General features: G+C 34.4%; 1 protein-coding gene and 1 long non-coding RNA gene across 4 annotated transcripts; one reads left to right on the top strand and one right to left on the bottom strand.

The window, feature by feature from the left end:
* Nucleotides 1-6251: 6251 nt before the first annotated feature.
* On the top strand, nt 6252-8001 carry LOC120158744. The gene is made up of 5 exons (XM_039169521.1): nt 6252-6340; nt 6463-6549; nt 7028-7060; nt 7597-7663; nt 7799-8001. The coding sequence occupies exons 2-5, from the start codon at nt 6514-6516 to the stop codon at nt 7999-8001; spliced, it is 339 nt and encodes a 112-aa protein (XP_039025452.1). The 5' UTR covers nt 6252-6340; nt 6463-6513.
* A 1732-nt stretch (nt 8002-9733) lies between these two features.
* On the bottom strand, nt 9734-11074 carry LOC120158627. 3 transcript variants are annotated; one of them, XR_005519256.1, is made up of 3 exons: nt 10919-11074; nt 10649-10687; nt 9734-10549 (listed from the first exon to the last, which is right to left on the bottom strand). It is a non-coding gene; the product is annotated as an uncharacterized LOC120158627 (long non-coding RNA). The 3 variants fall into 3 exon arrangements; XR_005519255.1 differs by having other exon boundaries at nt 9734-10687; XR_005519254.1 differs by lacking the exon at nt 10649-10687.
* Between the last annotated feature and the right edge of the window lie 9494 nt (nt 11075-20568).

Below are 20568 nucleotides of genomic sequence, written 5' to 3'. Positions count from 1 at the left end.
ATATCAATTAAAAAGAGAATGTGAAACAAAAGATCCCAAATTACTGGAATACCGAAATTTTACCCTCGAATTAGTGAGAGAATTTGAAAATGTCACTTTCAATTATCTCCCTCGAGAGGAAAATCAAATGGCAGATGCTTTGCCATATTAGCTGCTATGTTTCAAGCAAATAAAAAAGTTGATATGATGCCGATCAAAATACAAGTATATGAAACTCCTGCACATTGCTACAGTGTGGAAGCAGAAGTAGATGGCAAGCCATTGTATTATGATATCTTGAAATATATCAAGTATCAAAGCTATCCACAAAAAGCATCTGAGATCGATAAAAGAACATTGAGAAGAATAGATGCAGGATACTTTCTTGATGGTGAAACTTTATATAAAAGAAGCAATGATCAAATACTATTGAGATGTGTAAATACGAGCGAAGCCAAAAGCATCATTGAGGAAGTACACAGTGGGATATGTGGTACATATGCAAATGGTATTTCCATGGCTAGAAAAATAATGAGATATGGATATTATTGGGCTACCATGCACAACGATTGCATTGATTTTGCAAGAAGATGTCATAAATGTTAGGTATATATAGATAAGATTCATGTACCTCCATCGCCTTTACATGTAATGACTGCACCTTGGCCATTTTCTATGTGGGGAATAGACGTCATTGGGGCAATCACACCAAAAATATCAAATGGACATTGTTTCATCCTAGTGGCAATTGACTATTTTACCAAATGGGTTGAAGCTGCTTCATATGCCAATATTAAGAAGTCTATAGTTTGTAAATTTATAAAGAAAGAAATAATATGCCGGTATGGGTTACCAGAAAGAATCATCACAGATAATGCTCTGAACTTGAACAACAAAATGATGACTGAACTTTGTGCACAGTTTAAAATCAAGCATGAAAATTCAGTGGCGTATCGTCCAAAGATGAATGGGGCAGTTGAAGCAGCAAATAAGAACATCAAGAGAATCATTACGAAGACTACTGAAACTTACAAAGATTGGCACGAGAAGTTACCTTTTACTTTATATGCATATCGAATTACTGTGCGAACATCTACTGGGGCAACACCTTTTTCTTTAGTCTATGGGATGGAAGAAGTCTTACCGATTGAAGTTGAGATCCCATCACTTTGAATCTTGAGAGAGGTAAAATTGGATGAGTCTGAATGTATCCAAGATCGATTTGATCAATTGAACCTTATTGATGAGAGGAGATTGAAAGCTATTTGTCATGGATAGATGTATCAGAAACAGATGATGAAGTCTCATGACAAGAAAGTACATCCAAGAAAATTTCAAGAGGGTGATGTAGTGCTGAAAAAGATCTTGCCTATACATAAAGATTTCCGTGGGAAATGGATGCCTAATTGGGAATGATCATATGTTGTAAAAAAGGCCTTTTCCGAAGGAGCGTTGATCTTAACAGAAATGGATGGAAAAATTCTGAGAAACCCAATAAACTCATATTCTGTCAAGAAATATTATGCTTGAAGAAAAAAGAAAATAAAATGAAAAATAAAATGAAAAAATAAAAAAAAAATAGAAAATGAGGGTCAAGATGAAAACCCACAAAGGGCATCTAGCAACCAAATGAAGGATTTGAGTTGAAAACATGAAAGGGCTGCTCAAATACATGTTGATATTAGGCATCTTGCAATTAAACCTTCTTAAGAGCTTGATATTTTGGGAGAAACTTTACATCTACAAGCATTCTGGCAACGTTTGAGATCTTCCAGACATAAGCTTACCTCAGTGCTCTAAATTATATCAAGTTGATTAGTTTAGAAATACTTATGCTAATAATTTGTTGAGTCATTTGAATTTTATCATTCCTATGTTTGCCATGACTTTGAATAAATTTTTATATATTATTTATTCCAAGATTATCTTTCTAAAATTCAATTTCTTTTGTTCGAAATTCAATTTATTTTTCACATAAACATCCTGTAAATGGATTACCATAATCTTAAAACAAACAAAATATTTCTGGCTATTACTTTATGTTAATACTTTTTAGTGCATGGAATCTAAAGTAAGTCTTATCGACATTTGCAATCACTGTTGAAAAGCAAACAAGTTATTTCCATCATAGATTCATTTAGAAGCAGAATAAGAGGAAATTTGTTCTCAATTGGCAGATTATGATTATAGCCCTTTTCCTTGCAACAACATAAAAATACTTCAAATCTACAAATTCTGGCTCTACATCGTATAAGTACCGTGACATTTCAGTCTAAACACCAACTGGAGCAAATGCCACGTTCTCGGAGTAGAAATAAGGAGACCCAATAGCATCTTCTGGAAGTGTTCTTTGAGTTATCTTATCTGGTACGGTAGGAACCTCAAAACCAATCATTGGATTTGGAAGATGAACTGCATGATTGTCTTCATTAAGAAGCTTCTTTTCAAGCTTCCTCTGCTTCTTCCTTTACAACAAATCATAGCCCGAGTTTCGCCTTTTCTTGTAATTTGGGTCATTGCATAATGACTTCATATCTTCCATCGAAAGAAGTGTGCCAGCAGCCTTAGCCATTTGAGCAGCACATATAAAATCTCTCAACTCTGTAATTGATGAATCCGGACCACATCTCTTTATGGCTATTGAAGCCTCAGCCTCTGAGTACCCCATTTTCGTCAAGTATAATAGTTTATTCTCCTCATCAGAATCAGAATTCAGGATTTCTTCGGTATCAGAAGAACTATCAATATCTGTGAAATCATCCTGGAAGATCGCTTCATAATCAGATGAGTAGTTATCAGAATCAACATGTTGCATGAGTGCGGACTTTTCAAGAGCCTATACCATTGAGTTTTGTTTTCAAGTGCTTTTGTGACATCATATAAAAATTCAGGCATATCTACATCTACACTCTCCAAAGATGATAGATTCTCTTTTTAAAGAATAAAGATTTATTGGATTTCTATACAATTGAAGAAAGACCGAGTTCACCACCTTGAAATCAAATAAAGATGAACTTAACGTTCATGCATCATATTTAGACATTTGCAAAATAGGGGTATTTTCATTCATTTTATCCATGTTAAATATTTGACAGGAATTTCAAAGATTTTAGCAAAGATTCATACCCATCACTCAATGGATCAACTTTTTTAGAGAATGTTCATAATGAGAAGAACTTATCTGAAGAAGTTCATAATGAGAAGAACTTGTTTAACCTTTTGCTCGAATTCATCACTTGATGGATCAGCATTGCCAGGTAGAGTTCATAATGAGAAGAACTCATCTGAAGAGGAAGAAGAAATTCATAATGAGAAGAATTTGTTCAAACCTTTTGTTTGAATTCATCACTCGATAGATCAACTTTTCCAGAGAAAGTTCATAATGAGAAGAACTTATCTGAAGAGGAAGAAGAAATTCATAATGAGAAGAACTTGTTCAATCGTTGTTTGATTCTATCACTGAAGGAGATATATCAGCATCAACATTTCCAGAAGTGTTTAGAATAAGAAGAACTCATCTGAAGAAGGAGAAAGAGTTCATAATGAGAAGAACTTGTTCAAACTTGCCTTAATTCATCACATATTGAAGCCAAATTAACAACCCCTCTTTTGAAGATCAGCATTTGTAAAAGGAGTTCATAATGAGAAGAACTCATCTGAAGAGGAAAAAGAAGTTCATAATGAGAAGAACTTGTTCAACCTTTTGTTAAATTACATCACAGATTATCATCCCCAGCGGAAAAATGGAAGAGTTCATAATAATAAAAACTTGTTCAACATTGCCATCATAATCAAGTGAAGTTAAATGGATAAAAAATTTATTATCTTTTCATCTTTTCCCTATTCTTGTTAACACAAGAATGAGCAAAGAGGGGCAGCTGAAGATACTAATTTTTTATTATCCATTTGATTTATTATTATAATTATTTTATTATTATTATTATTATTATTATTATTAAATAATAAATAATTATAAATATTATTACAGGCCCAAAAACGAAACCCAATACCCGAGGCCCACTACAACCAAATAACCCGGAGGCCCATTTACACCCAGATCAGCCTAAATGACAACCTTAAACCCATTTAGGGTTTATATCTCAACCCTAAACCTATTTAGGGTTTATATCTCAACCCTAGCCACCAACAATCATCAACCGTTGGATTTGGCAAGATCCAACGGTCCAGAGATATCTAGCAAGAAGCCCTAGGGTTATGATACCCTAGGGACTACAGCCGCCGCCTCTGATGCACCACGCGGCCGCCAACGCCTCTGCTAGGTGGTCCAACGCCTACTGCCGACACGCCGCCTCACTGTTGAAGCCTCCAGAAGAGCCATTTGCCCCCCACGTCACAGCTACAAGGTGAGTCACCACATAGTTTGGTGACTCATCGAAAAACCCTCCTAGGACCGGTCCAACGAGAGCCTCATCGAGGCTATATGACCACACCTGCACAGAGAAGAAAAAAAAGGAGGACAGAGAGCAACCATATCACAGAAAGAAAAAAAACAACCAATAAATATAACCAGCAGTAACCATTCGAAAAAAAGAAAAGAAAAAGGAGAGAATACTTACAGCGTTCATCGGAGTCTTCACGTGAAACCAGAAAACCAAAAACATCGAATGTAAAAACCTTCGGTTTTTTTCTAGATCTAGGGTGATCTAGGATTTTTAGGTAAAAAGGAGGTCATATTCGAGATAAGGGAAAAATCGGGCTTCGATTTAGAAAACAAAATTAGTTCCGGCCACCGTATATGGTAGTCGGCGGCGGAGGTTGGCGGCGGCGTAAGGCTGCCGGCCGATGATCGGATTCCCTCCGGTGAGGGAATCCTAGAGAGAGGCAAGAGAGTTTTAATCTCTCTCAGCTAGAGAGAGAATGATAAATGAGAAAATGAAGAAGATGGCCGGAAGGGCCGGCTCTAAGGGATTTAACTACCCCTTCCCAAACGGCGTCGTTTTGGGGAGGGGTATGTGTGTAATTTTTAAACGTTAAACCCCGTCCGCAGTCCCTCTGTTTTATATGTTTTGCATTTTAGTCACTGAATCAAATTTATGATCCTTTTAATTTGGTATCTAAATTTTATTTATTTACATTTTAGCCATTAACCGTAATTATATATATTTAAGATAAAATATCAGATTTAGTCCTCTAATTTTAATAATTAATATTTTAATCATGAACAACATGTTTTAATTTGTTTTAATTTGATGTTCAAATTTTATATATATTTAATTTAGTCCCTAAATTAAAAATAGGAAAAATTGCATGTTTAGCCACTACAATTTTAAATAATTAATTACTAATTAGATATTTAATTTTAATATATTCTAATTTAGTCATTAATTTTAATATCTTCATTTTTTTTAATTATAAACTTTATTTTTTTTATATTTTAAATATATAGTTTTAGTTTTATTTATTTTAATCACCGTTTAGTTATATTTTAAATTTTATATGTTCATATATTTAATTACTATTATTATTATTTAGTCATGTAAATATATTTATAATAAATAATATTTATCTATTTATTTTATTAAAATCCTATTTATAAATTTAATAAATTACTTTTAAATCATTTTGATCATATTTTAATATTTATTTTTCAATATTAAGAAAGAACAGTCTTAAAGTAACTGGATGTCCATTTTCTGATATTTTAAATAATTAAATAGATTACTTTTATAAATTATATTTATTTTAGATAAATGTTTTAATATTTATTTTTTAATATTAAGAAAAGAGTTGTCTTAAAACATCTAGAAGTCATTTTCTGATATTTCTAAATAAAAAAATATCTTATTTATATATATAAATTAATAGATTTTTTTAAAAATTATAAATTTGAAATAACAAGATTATAAATTAAATATATCTTTGAATTTTTAAATTTCTAATAATAGAGACAATTTATAATTAATTAGTACTAATTTTGGGCGTTGTGAGTGCTAATATTTCCCCAAACGTAACTGACCACGAATCTCTTTTTATTTTTAAAAATAATGAATTTTTAGTTAAACGCATACCAATTTATCTTTTAACTGATGTTTTTTTAAAAACTCTTTTAAAATATAATTTTTAGGTATTTATCTTTTAACTGATGTTTTTTAAAGACTCTTTTAAAATATAATTTTTAGGTATTCGACCTACCTAACCCAAAAAGATCGATAGCGACTTCTAAAATATTTTAAAAAAAATAAAAATTATTTTTTTATTCACATTATATTTCTTGTTTATAAAAAATTTGTGTCCGGACGAAAATCGATTACGACAACCCTAACTAGAAAAACCATAACCCTAGAGGTTGAATTCAGTGACACCATCGATAATGTGAAGGCTAAGATTCAGGATAAAGAAGGTATTACTCGTCTCTTTTCCTTCTTAAGTTTTTCTCCCTTCCCGCTTTTGTAGTGCAATTTGTTTGTGATTTTTTTGTGTGTGGTTTTGACGGCTTATATTTTCCTGTTAAAATTTTATCAGGTATCCCTCCGGACCAGCAGAGGTTGATTTTCGCCGGAAAGCAGCTCGAGGATGGCCGTACTCTTGCTGACTACAATATTTAGAAAGGTAAATGTTGGTCCTTATGGACCCTAATACGATTCTCCCAAAAAATTGACACAGGCAAAAGATGTTTAAAGTATTTTGATTTATCATGATCCGTATTGAACTGTGAATTGAAAGCGAGGATATGTTTAGGTAATGTTTACCTGTTGAGAAAGTGAGAAGTATCCAAATAGGAATTTGTAGCAGTCATTAGAACTAAATATGCTAGCTTTTCTATAGCTTCAATTTTTTAACAATATTTAGATAATTTTGTAGGATCTCTGTGATGAGAAGAAAATGCTCTCGTGTTATCTCCAATTTTGTTGTTTAGAGTACTGAAATTACGATGGAAATTGGGATGTTGACTTGAAAGTTTGAACTGTGCTCCCCCCTCCCCCCCCAAAACACCACAAACACACACCAAGTTTCTCTCTAAGCGATATTTAAATGTTAATGTTTTAGTGGAATTAATTATCGAGCCTTCTTTGATGGCATTGGCTAGGAAATACAATCAGGACAAGATGATCTGCGACAAGTATGTCCACTCTATCTTCTTGCCCATAATTTTAATTGTTTAAATAATCTTAGTATACACAATTCATTTGAAATGAATTGTTCGTTTACTATCATATATCTTCTATGCATCTAGTTAGACTTTCCCCCTGCATCCTGCCTACCAGAGGTGCATTTTGATGTTTAGTTTTAGGGATAATAAGAAGGTCCAATTTTTAGGAAATGCTCTTTTTATTAAAATTTCTTGCAAACTGATCTGATTTGTTATTACTTCCATGCCTGCATAATGCTACATACTATTTTTGCTACCTTAATATCCTTTTATAACTTCATTAATTTCTTTTGAGTTTCCTTTCTTGGGGGTAGAATTAGATATTTTAAACTGGTACATATGTTTAAGCCATTTATATCAGAGAGATTCTTCATTCAATACCATATACAATAGAACATAGAATTGAAAAGCTTATATATATATATTCCAGTAAAAGTTGAGAAAATGTTAGTAGAAAATGAAAAGCTTAGTAACTTTACCAATTAATGGGGATATCTTTGCTGTAGGTGTTATGCTCGTCTGCACCCCCGTGCTGTGAACTGCAGGAAAAAGAAGTGTGGTCAAAGCAACCAGGTAAACCATCTATGCCCATCCCATTATTCCATTCGCACGAGCAGCTAATCTAAAGGACATTTTTGTAAACCACATTCGAGTTTGTGCTCTTGCCATGTAACTGTTTGACATTTTCTATTGCTTGGTAAACGACAGTTGAGGCCAAAGAAGAAGATCAAGTATATGTTTTCGTGAGGCTGGAAATTCTGATTCTACTATTATTAGATTTCTGGATGTTTTGTTACAACGGTATGGTTCTAAATACAGATCTTGACCATCTTAAAAACTTTGCAAGCAGCTTAAAACTCGAGTGGTATTTTTGTTTCTGTTTGACCTTGACAATAGTTGTTCATATTTAATAAGATGGTGTCTTTTTTCTTCTTCTTATGGTTCGATGCTTTTGCCTGTGATTATTATTATATCATTTTCTGGAGCCAGAAATGAAAGATGTTAGATTAGACTTGAAGATTGCCCTAAGTTGAGTTATTTGTAATAAAAAGGAACACATTATTAAAATCAGTAACATGGGTTTAAGCTTGAAGAAAACTGAGCGTGGATACTTTTATTCCATTTGATCAAGGGTTTTCATTTTATTTTTTTATTGATATAATGTTGAACAATACCTGTAATTTGCCATTTTCTTAACGTTTTAACTCTCAATATGTTGCTCATGTTTGGATGGAATTTGTTAATTGATTAAATGGCTTTTTGTTGATTAGATAGATATTGTTGGATAGTATTTGATTAGATATGTGTGCATATAAAATATGATTTGTATTACATTAGTAAGAAATCACAATTAATGATGAGTGTCACACCCCAAAACAGGGTCTAAAAATTCTTTTGAAATTTTTTGAGGATTGAATTGAATTTTAATTGAATTCGGGGATTGAAGTGAAATTTTGATTAAATTTAGATTCAAATTTAGAAAGCAACTAAAGATGGAGGACCTGTGATATGATTTTGCCATTTTCTTTTTTAAGGGTTTACATAATCCCAAATATGGGGAAAATGTTAATTTCTTTTTCTATCTCCAGAACATTTCCTCTTATAGATTGAAACATTTGATCGTTGATTCATCGTCGACCATTGTTCCGTTTTTGACACCTACTGCACCATCGTGTTCCTTGTGTTATCTCGAGTTCACCGGTGTCTATATTATCTTCGTTGTCGTCGGCGTGTGAAGGGGTGAGAAATATCAAGTTTTCGACATTTTAAAATCGAGCTCTCCGCCGTTCACTGTTATGAATCGAGCTTGGTAAGTGTTTCAAAACTTCTTAAAACACAAGTAGAAATTTTTACGGAATTTCTAGGATCGGCCCATTTCCAAACAGTCCACCAGGCGGTAGACTTTCCCCACTCTCAGAGGTGGTGCGTGGAGGCGCATGCAAGACCTTAGAGGGTAAAAGAAACGATTTTCATTTCAAATGATGTCTCTCAGTGACCAATACTCACACGACCCCAGTTCGAGAGATTATTCTTGAACAATCCCAATGGCTTCAATCCAGCATGCTGACGAAATCTCAATTACATGATCTGAAACAAACATTTCTAAATTTGTACAGGATTAACTAAATTCATGAACCTAATGAAAGGGATTTATTTTGTCACATGGCTTGTCTACTCCACAATTACAATAAAACATCCTGTAACTTGCCATGTCATAATTTGAATGATTTTTGTGAAGCTAAGACTTTTTAAACTTCATGATCTGATCCAAGAATAAATTGGGTCACAACTCTAACAACCGTAGTCATCTCTAAAATCGCTGCTGATCATTCATAGCTGTAGGGACTCCAGATAGAACATCCCAGTGGCATTTGTTCAGGTGGATGTCTCTCAAATTTGAACGTATTGAGCAAATCTGAAGATCCCAGTGAAGTTAATGGAGCAAATTTTGACAGATCAAATGTGACAAGTGCTGAAAGCTAAGTGCCCTGATCCTAGAAAGTCTAACTCAAGTTCTGTAGGGAAACAGCTGGTAGCTGAAGATAATCAATCTGTCAATGGTTGTTTTTCCCCCCTTTAAGCTTATCGAACAAAATTGTCTTGTACCATGGCAGCATTATCTTCTAGAAGATACCGAATGAGTTTACCTCAATTCTGAGTTATTATTTAATCATGCGAAGATTACTTCTGCCTTACATGTAAGATACCATGATTTGAATCACTAATAGAAAATATATTACCGTGAGATTCCAGGTGAAAAGCAACTAAACCAAAGAGATGACAAATGAACCAAGTTAGCCCTCCACATGTATGCACCTACCGTTATCTCCACATTTTTCATGGTACCGAAATGAAAATCAGCAAAATAAAAACAGATAAATAGAGGCAGAGAACTACCCGAAGAGCTCTACACAATATGAACACCGTGGTATCGGTGTTGGTCATGATTTCACTCTACCTAGCGTTGCCCATAGGCAAAGTTTCTAAAGCCTTCACCCGCTCCATCTTCCGAGCTTATCTTGTTCGTTTCCTCGAATTTCATGACATTGTTACCTATCCCAGCTTGACCCCCATGATAAGTGCCACCAGCGGCAGCAGATCTTCTCCCCACTTGTGGCTGGTTCAGTTGCTGCTGTTGGAGATATATTGATTGCTCTGATTACTGCTGCAGCTGCTGATCGTTCACATGGAAAAGCACTTTTGAAGCTAAGAAATCTGGATGCTGCTTATCTATTACAGCTTGTGAGGACTGCACATGTTGTTCTTGCTGCGTTGTGGATTGCGTAGGCATCGTCAATGTTTCACAAATGAGTTCAAATAAATGAAACGCAAGTTGCTTAATCGAAAGTTATTAAACCGAAGAAATCTCCAGGACAACCTGGGATGTTGATCCCTGTGCTTGTGCATCTGCGATTTTAGCTACATGCGTTAGGTTCTGCTGCAGCTGTGCCTTGATACCTGAATCATTTTCTTTATAAAATGAGAGCAGATATTCTAGTTTACAGTTCTGATTAACTGACTGTATTACTCAAAAAGACTTAAATATACAGATCTAACCCTAGTTCTTCCACCATGGTGGTCACCGTTCTTCAGTTCCTTAAATTATAGGCAAACCAATGGTAAACAGTCATTCGTCTCATCTTTAAAATATAGATGACCAAGTGTTAAATGGAATGTATATGTTGTTTTGCAAACATGATAAGGCCTAGAAGTTGAGTGCTAAACTAGCACTGAATTATTAGCTGAAACACTAGCACTGAATTGCACATATGATACAACTTAAAAAACTTAATTGCCAAAGAAAAATATTTATGGTAAAGAACTCACTCTCAAAGATTAGCGAACTGATGGAAGGCCAATTAAACACACAAACTTTATGTTGGAAATGAAACACTCATACAAACAATTTTTATTGAAACTCAAACAAATATTACAATAGCACTCTCACTCAAAAACAAGATACTACAACTCACTCTTATAAGACTTTGCTTCTTCACTCACTTAGAAGCTCTTAATTTTTCTTGATGCTTAAACTAAAATGGGGAGGGATATTTATACTACTCAAGAATAATCCTACACCACACAAATAAAATAACTTAAACCATTAAAATATACAAATACCTAACTCTCACTTAACTCTTCACCTAATTCTTCACCTAATTCTTCACCTAACTCTTCACCTAATTCTTCACCTAACTAAATTGATGTAAGCAATGACATCAATTTAGTTTGGGTTTAGGCACCTATAATGGATCAAGTTTATGATCCAACACCCCCCTTAAACTTGATCTTGTGACCCCTAGTAAGTTCCTTAATCTTATAAAGTCTTCGCTGGTCAGTGGGTTGGTAAAAATTTCGACAACTTGATCTTGTGACTTTACGTATTCAACTTCTACATCCTTTCTTGCAACACACTCCCATATATAGTGGTAGCGAATATCTATGTGCTTACTTTGATAATGGAATACTGGATTTTTTGATAAGGCAATGGTTGATTTGTTGTCAACACAAACCTTGGTAGGCTCTTCTTGTATCAAAGTTATATCCTTCAATAGATTTCTAAGCTAAATTGCATGACAAATGCATGAGATTTAGTTTGGGTTTGGGTTTAGGCACCTATAATGGATCAAGATTATGATCCAACACCCCCTTAAACTTGATCTTGTGACCCCTAGTAAGTTCCTTAATCTTATAAAGTCTTCGCTGGTCAGAGTTTGGTAAAAATATCGACAACTTGATCTTGTGACTTTACGTATTCAACTTCTACATCCTTTCTTGCAACACACTCCCATATATAGTGGTAGCGAATATCGATGTGCTTACTTCGATCATGGAATACTAGATTTTTTGATAAGGCAATGGCTGATTTGTTGTCAACACAAATCTTGGTAGGCTCTTCTTGTATTAAAGTTATATCCTTCAATAGATTTCTAAGCCAAATTGCATGACAAATGCATGAGGTAGCAGTAACATATTCCGCTTCACAAGTGGACAATGTGACAATCGATTGTTTCTTTGACATCCATGTGAAAGCAGTATCTCCCATGAAAAATACGAATCCAGTAGTGCTCCTTCGATTATCTATGTCTCCACCCCAATCACTGTCGCTATATCCAACAAGCTTGTAATCATTAGAAACTAAATAGAACAAGCCAAAGTCAATTGTACCTTTCAGATAGCGAAGAATTCTCTTTGCGGCTTTAAAATGGGTGGTTGTTGGAGATTCCATGTAGCGACTAACCAATCCAACTGCGTGAAGAATATTGGGTCTCGTGCAAGTTCGATAGGGTAGACTTCCCACCAAACTTTTGAAGAATGTTGGATCTATACTTTCGCCTTCTTCATGTTTGGACATCTTGATCCCGTATTCTGTCGGTGTACTTATTGGATTACAGTTCTCCATCTTGAACTTCTTCAGGATCTCCTTTGCATAACTTTCTTGTGAAATGAAAATTCCATCCTTTTTTTGCTTAACTTCAATGCCAAGGTAGTACGCCATGAGCCTCATGTCTGTCATCTCGAATTCTTTCATCATCACATCCTTGAATTCATTAAACATGTTTGGGTTGCTTTCGGTGAAGATCAAATCATCCACGTAGATGCATACGATAAAAAAAACCTACATCTTTGATCTTGATATATAGAGCATGCTCGTAGGGACATTTGTTGAAGTCATTCTCTTGGAAGTACTTGTCGATTCGGCTATTCCATGCCCTTGGTTCTTGTTTTAGCCCGTAAAGAACCTTCTTCAACTTCAACACCTTATCTTTGTGCCCTTTGAATTCATCGCCTGATAGTTTTTGAATGTAAACTTCTTCTTCAATAACTCCATTTAGGAAGGAAGACTTTACATCCATCTGTTGTATCTTCCACTTGTTTTGAGCTGCCAAAGAAATGATTAATCTGATAGTCTCCAATCGAGCAACAGTAGCAAATACCTCATCATAGTCAATTCCAGCCTTTTGACTATAGCCTTTAGTAACTAGTCTTGCCTTGTGCCTTTCAATCTCTCCTTTGGCGTTTTGCTTTGGTTTGTACACCCATTTGACACCTATCGCCTTATGTCCCTTGTGAAGTGAGGTAAGTTCCCATGTGTCATTCTTCTCGATGGCCTTGATTTCTTCGTCCATCGCATCTCTCCATTTATTTTCTTGTACTGCTTCTTGAAAGCTCACTGGTTCACAATCAGCAAACAGACAAAATAATGTAAGATTATCTTGTCATTCAGTTACCTCATAGAGATCTCTAAGGCTTCTTGTACGTTGCACAACTCTTTCACTTTGACTCACACTTGACGATGACGAAGGTGATGAGTCTCTTTGAGTGGTTGATGTTGGTGAAGTGGGTGGAGTTTCAAGCTCTTATTGAGGTTCTTGTTAAGGTTCACCTAGTTGTTCCCTCATTGTCTGCTCATCTTCTTCAAACTGAGGAAAGAAATTGAAGTTATCTGCATGAGAGTTAAAATCCCATTCTCCTTCTTTGTTGAAGACCACATCTCGGCTAATCACAATCTTCTTATTGTCTGGATTTTACAGCTTGTAGCCTTATGAATTAGCATCATAGCCGATGAAGATAAAACTCTCGCTTTTATCATTTGGTACGTGAACATAGGCTATACTTCCAAAGATTCTCAAGTGGCAAATACCAGGCTTTCTTCCACTCCATGCCTCTTGCGGTATCTTTCCCCATACACTTCTTGTTGGAGATCGGTTTAACAAGTAGACTGCACACGCTACTATTTCCACCCAAAATTCATTGGGTAGTTTCTTGCTTTTGAGCATGCTTCGTGCCATGTCAATGATTATTTTGTTCTTTCTTTCTGCCACACCATTTTGTTGGGGGGATCTAGGAACTGTCATTGGTCGACGAATTCTATTTGCTTCATAAAACTCTTGAAACTCCCTGAAAGTAAATTCTCCACCTCGGTCAGATCTTATGGCTTTGATCTTTCTACCGCTTTCTCTCTCCACTGCTGCTTTGAACTTCTTGAAGACTTAGAAAACTTCTGAATTCTGTTTCAAGAAATATGCCCATGTTTTTCTTGAAAAATCATCAATGAAGAGAAGAAAATAGTTACTATTACTGAGAGAGCTTGGCTTGATCAGTCCACACACATCTGTATGGATGAGCTCGAGTGGCTTCTTGGCTCTTGTCTCTGACTCCTTTGGAAAACATTTCCTGAATTGTTTCCCGACTAGTGGTCAGGATGGTTGATGCAAGGTAGTCCCTTCACCATCTCCTTCTTAGATAGTAGCTCTAGACCTCCAAAATTGAGATGCCCAAATCGAAGATGCCAAAGCCATGATACATCTTTGTAGCAAGCTTTCAGGCACTTTGCAACATCATTTTGTATGTTGATCAAGAACATTCTATTCTCTGAAATCGGCACTTTAGCAATGAAGTTATTCTTATAATCTTAAGATGTTAATTTTCATATTGGGCACATAGTAGACATTTGAAATAAATTGATGTCTCCCATCTTTCAAACGGATAAGGATGTTACCTCTCTCTTTCACTACTATTGTGGAATCATCTCCAAATGAAACATTTCCACTTACTGGCTCGTCTAGCTCCACGAACATGTCTTTTCTTCCACACATGTGATTACTTGCACCACTGTCAAGATACCAAGAATTTACTTGGCCACCATCAGTTTTATTTCGTGTTAGAAGAAGAGTTTCTTTGCCATCTATCTTTTCCTCCACGTAGTTGGCCTTCTCCTTAATTTTGTTGTTGGGAGTTCTACATTATGAAGCATAATGTCTTAACTTTTGACAATTATAACATCGAACTTGATATTTGTCATGCCTTGAGTTTGGATTGATTCTTCCACGGCCTCGTGTTGTGCTTTCTCCTTTCTCATAGTTGTTGTTGTAATTCTAGCCTCATCCACGACCTCGACTTCCACCTCATCCATGGCCTCTACCTCTGCCTTGTCCACGTTAGTTTCTATCATTGCGTTGGCTTTCATGCATATCCTTGAGTTTTAGCTTGAGAAGTTTCTCAGTAAACTCATGCTTCTTCTTATTCTTCTCTTCGTATGCTTGAAATGATCCTTGGAGTTGCTCGATCATCATTTCTTCCAAGTCTTTAGTTTCTTCAATCGTCACGACTATGTGTTCAAATTTGGGATCCAACGAACGAAGTATCTTCTATATTATCCTCACATCCTCTAACTTTTCACCATTTCATTTTAATTGATTAGAAACAGTTACTACTCTTGAGAAATAATCTAAAATAGACTCGGATGCTTTCATGTGTAAGGATTCGAATTCACCTCTTAATGTTTGGAGACGGACCTTCTTCACTTGCTCAGATCCTTTGCAAGAGGTTTGCAGCTTCTCCCACGTTTCCTTGCTAGAGCTTTCTTTCGAAATCTTTTCAAAACCATCATCATCTAATGCTTGATAAATGAGGTAGAGAGCCTTCTTGTCTCTATTTCTTGAATCCTTCAAAGTTGTCTTTTAATATAGTGTAAGAGTAGTAAAAGCATCATCATCCACAGGCTCGTTATAGTCTTTCTCTATGATATCCCACACATCTTGTGATCCAAGAAGTGCCTTCATTTTAATACTCCAATTGTCGTAGTTGTTGTTGTTGAGTGTCAGAACTTGGAATGGTGTCATACCATTTGCCATATCTCTCAATATAATGAGAATTTGCAAACTCCAATTGCACGGATAAATCTAGAACACCAAAAAATCTTGTGAGGGACTTGGACGACTCAGTCAAGGGGCTCCAACTCGGCTTAGTTGGCTCAACTCGGCTTAGTTGGCTCAACTCGGTGAGTTAACTCGATTTTCTAGTAGTAGTCTTTCGGCGGTGCGTGGCGGAGCGTCAGAACTCAGATTCGGAAAATTCTGGCGGCGGTAGATTCCTCTCGTCGAGACCTTCGATCTTTCTAATTGGCTCTAATACATCTTTGTTGGAAATGAAACACTGACACAAACAACTTTTATTGAAACTCAAACAAATATTACAAGAGCATTCTCACTAAAAAAACAAGATACTACAACTCACTCTTATAAGACTTTGCTTCTTCACTCATTTAGATGCTCTTAATTTTTCTTGATGCCTAAACTAAAATGGGGAGGGGTATTTATACTACTCAAGAAAAATCCTACACTACACAAATAAAATAACTTAAACTATTAAAATATACAAATACTTAACTCTCACCTAACTCTTCACCTAATTCTTCACCTAACTCTTCACCTAACTAAATTGATGTAAGCAATGACATCAATTTAGTTTGGGTTTGGGTTTAGGCTCCCATAATGGATCAAGTTTATGATCCAACACTTTCCAGTTACAGGTGAAATGCAAGAAAATACAGGAGAAACTATGGAGTACAAAAGGGGCTTATAACAATTGGTATAATACTGTAAATAATGGGTGATGCACGATTTTATATTAAGGAGGATAAACTTATAAAATTTGAGAAAGGTCGAACTTGTAAAATTTTAAAAAGAAAAAAAATTAACAATAGAAAATAAAATAAATATCTAAAATATTTGAGAATTTAATATTTTCAAGGGCAAGTACTCCCACCGTCCCTATATCTATCCTTGAATAGGAGAAAGAATGTTTAAAGAAAGGGTCACTCACGAGGCAATCTCAGCCAGCTTTCCCTGGTTTTGGTTCTCTATTATGACCATAATCAACTCTTTATTCTCCTCAAGGTACTACAAGAAAATTCATCCATTATCATATCAATAGTCACAGAAAATCGATACAATTTTTCCCCAACAAACAAAAAGATACTTAGAAAGTTAACAATTTAAAGTTGTTTTAACTTGTGAAAGTGAGAAAACAAATGACATGATTGTGAAACTGTATTAAAAATCATTAGTAACACCAAGAATCCAAAAGAATGGTTTCATGAAACATATGCATATATAAAATGGTTTCATCAGTTATGTCTGTAAAAATAGAAAACATCATAGTTAAGAGTTGAAAACATCATTTAACCAGGTGATAGAAGGCATGAGCAAGATTGTTTTCACGTTTCGTGGTAGCTTCCTTTGTTTTCTGCAGAATGGCTTGAATCTCATGCAGTGTTTTCGGGTATATCCAATAATCCACATTGCAGCTCTCTTCCCTACGCTGTAGAACAACTTTTCTTAGCTCATCTTGAAGAAAAGTAGTATTTACAATGGTGCTGTTGGGGTCACTAAACACGAATTCTATGCTTGCTTCATGCATAGAAAGCTTCTTACGTTGATTACACATCGTACGGGCTTGAACTCTAATCATGGCTTCTATGCACCTAAGTGTATTATCCGTTCGTTTTCGAACATTGTGACCTCTCACCAAGGCTTGAAGCTTCACCAGCCCCTTTAGTGCCCGGAGAGCTCTCCTAGCCTAAAAAAACACTAGTGGTCATCCCAAACATGAACTATATTTACTTGGTTACAACTAGAGAAAACAAGCATTTAGTTACCAGATGTCCTCTGAAAGCTGTCTGTATAACAATGGCGGAAAAAAGTCGTGTGATGAAAACGGAAGGCTGAGTGAGGCGAACAACTTAAACGACTGCTTGTGATGTGGCTACTGCTGCTTCAGCGGCTGCTGTTATGGCAATGGCCACCGTAATGACATGTCTTTACTCAGCTTCACCACCTTCAGGGAAGGTGGCCTCTTTAGCACTACTTGTAGTAGTAGTAGTAGTAGTAGTAGTTATAGTCTTTGCTTCATTGTGATGTATTATTGTTTCATTTTGGGAAGGCTTCTTAAAAATTCATCTTCGTTTTTCTCTTTTCTGCTCAAAATTACCGAGAAAAAGGGGGAAAATAGATTTAAAGTTGATGGCATGCAACATAATTAAAGCAAAAATGTTGAGAAATGAAGAACCTTTTCTTCCTTTTCTTGTTCGTTATCTTCTCTCCTCCTAGAGCTCCTCTTCTTGCTTTCCTTGTTAGGTGACCTAAAAGCCTTCTTCACTGCAGCCAACCAAGGGTTTCCTCCAATCTTCCCCATGAAAGATGGATTTCGCACAAAAAGCAAAGCTTAAACTAAACCAACTATATAATATATAACAAAAGACAATGGTGATTTATACATAAGTCATGGGAGCCTCAGTCTCCGATCTCCATATGTAATCGAAAAACTTACTAAGCATATAATTTTTTTTTGAGTGAATTAAATAATATTTTAAGTTGAAATATAAAACATTACATTATTGATAACAATCATATAACAAACTCATGTAACATTTTAGAGTGAACTTTGGTAAAAAAATCATGTAATTATATAACTATTTTGGTTGCAATCTAAAAAGTTATCATCAAGAAAATCATGTTGTATAACTTTTTAGAGTAGACAGAGTAACATCCTAGATTAAAAACTAGCAATGCAATGACCATTTATATAACTTTTTAAAATAGATAGAGTAATATTTTAGAATAAAACCCGCTGTAAATTAACATTAAATTGGCTAGAGATATATGAAAAAGAAAGAAAATTTGGGTTTTGCTTGCAAAGTGACATAATGATAGCTAGTCCTTGCATTTGGGAGCCGACACCATTGCATCATAGTTAAGCTGTGTAAAATTATATCTATTTTATTATAAAAATTTTGTAATATAAACATATATGTACTTACTCTACAAAAATATTTTTAAATCTATTATAGAATAATACGAAATTGTAGTCGAAAATTATAATAAATGGTAATATTATCCTCAAAGTTTTCCATAGAATATGGCAGCATAGGAGATTTGGTAACCGTGGGCAGCGTTGAAGTCGTGGTTGGTGACTTTTTGGAACAAGTTTTTAAAATGGGATCTTTTAAAATATAGCAACCAATATGGAATTTGGAACATTTTTTCTGGCTATGCATGTTGTGTATTATATTATGAGTTAATTGTATTATATGTTCTTAAAGTATGAATTTCTTTTTAAATTGGTTTCTAAACTTTTAAATACTCTAATTTCATTCTCAAATTATGATTTTTATTTTAAATTGGTCCCCAAACATTTAAATCTTCTAATTTTATCCTCGAATCCATCCAAATACGTAATTAGTTTCAAGTATAGTTTAACCTAAGTTTATTTTTTTCAAACATATTATAATATAGATTGACCTAACAAATTTTTCAACATGGGATATGATTAGTATATACATATAGTTTAGGATGAAATTGCAATGTTCAAGATGTTTGTAGACCAATTGAGAATGGACATAGTTTGGGGATGAAACTAAAATGTTCAAAAGTTTGAGGAAAACTTTAGAATAACAGTCACAGTTTAGGGATGAAATTGAAATATTTAAAAGTTTAAAAACTAATTTAGAATGAAGGACATTGTTTGAGGATGTGTGATGCATTAACTCTTATATTCATAGAAACTAGCTGTAGTTACTAAACTTAATCTCATTTTCACCTTGGTATCTAAAATTTCAGTAATTTTTAGTTTGATCATTAAACTTCTAAATTATTCTTGTTTTTGATACTTTATCGTTAAATACATTAAAGAAGATGAAACCGGCTGCAAGTGCAACAATGGGGCAAAATTCATTTAATGACTTTGAGCTTTAGTTTTTCAGAATAATTAAATATAAGTATTTTAAAATATAGAAATTAATTTTATGTATTAGTGAGGTGTTGCGTTTGGTTCAAGATTTTTAATAGTGCTAAAAATTGAGGACAAACGTTAAAACGGAATTATAATTTAACTTCTTATTTTTATTAAAAAAAATTAGATATCTAAAATAGAGAATATGGCATAGTTTGGGGTACTCTTTCATTTAAGCCTTATACTTTTAAGGGTAAAGTACAGACATGGTCCCCCAACTATAGGATAATACTTCATTGAGTCCCTTGACTATTAGAAATTATAAAATGATCCCTCAATTACAGGGAGTTACTTTGTTGAGTCCTTCAACTATTAAAAGTTACAAAATGGTCACTGGACTATTCATTATATTCCAAATTCATCATTTTTCGTTAAAAATTTAATAATCGTCTAAGTTGGATATTAACATGTTAATAGAGATATGATAGTCATTTGAGATTACGAGATCATATTTTATCAAATCTCAATTAGCAGGTTAACATACAACAAAAATTTACATCAAGATTTTAATGAAAAAATATGGGTTTGGAACATAATAATAGGGGTGACCATTCTGTAATTTTTAATAGTCGATAGACTCAATAAAGCAACTTTCTATAGTTGAGGGATCATTTTGTAAATTTTAATAGTCAAAGGACTCAAACTAGATTTCTAGAATGTTGGAAAATTTGCTTATGACAAATAGCTGGCAAGGCATGGATAATTCTTGAACATTATGGAAATCTAGAAGATTCTTGATTAATGAAGCATGATCTTGAATTACTTAAGAACTAAGAATTGAAAATAAACATGTGACAATTGATGATGGAAGGGAATTTTATTAAGACAAGGAACTCCACGTGGCAATACAAGAAGAATTTGGAAATGCCTAGATCTTTCATTAAGGAGGTTAATTACCCTTA

The sequence above is a fragment of the Hibiscus syriacus genome, unplaced genomic scaffold, assembly GCF_006381635.1.
Source record: "Hibiscus syriacus cultivar Baekdansim isolate YM2019G1 unplaced genomic scaffold, ASM638163v2 tig00111330_pilon, whole genome shotgun sequence".
Taxonomy (NCBI): Eukaryota; Viridiplantae; Streptophyta; class Magnoliopsida; order Malvales; family Malvaceae; genus Hibiscus; species Hibiscus syriacus.
The sequence above is the reverse complement of the archived record's forward strand: the minus strand, read 5'-3'. Positions and strand labels throughout refer to the sequence as shown.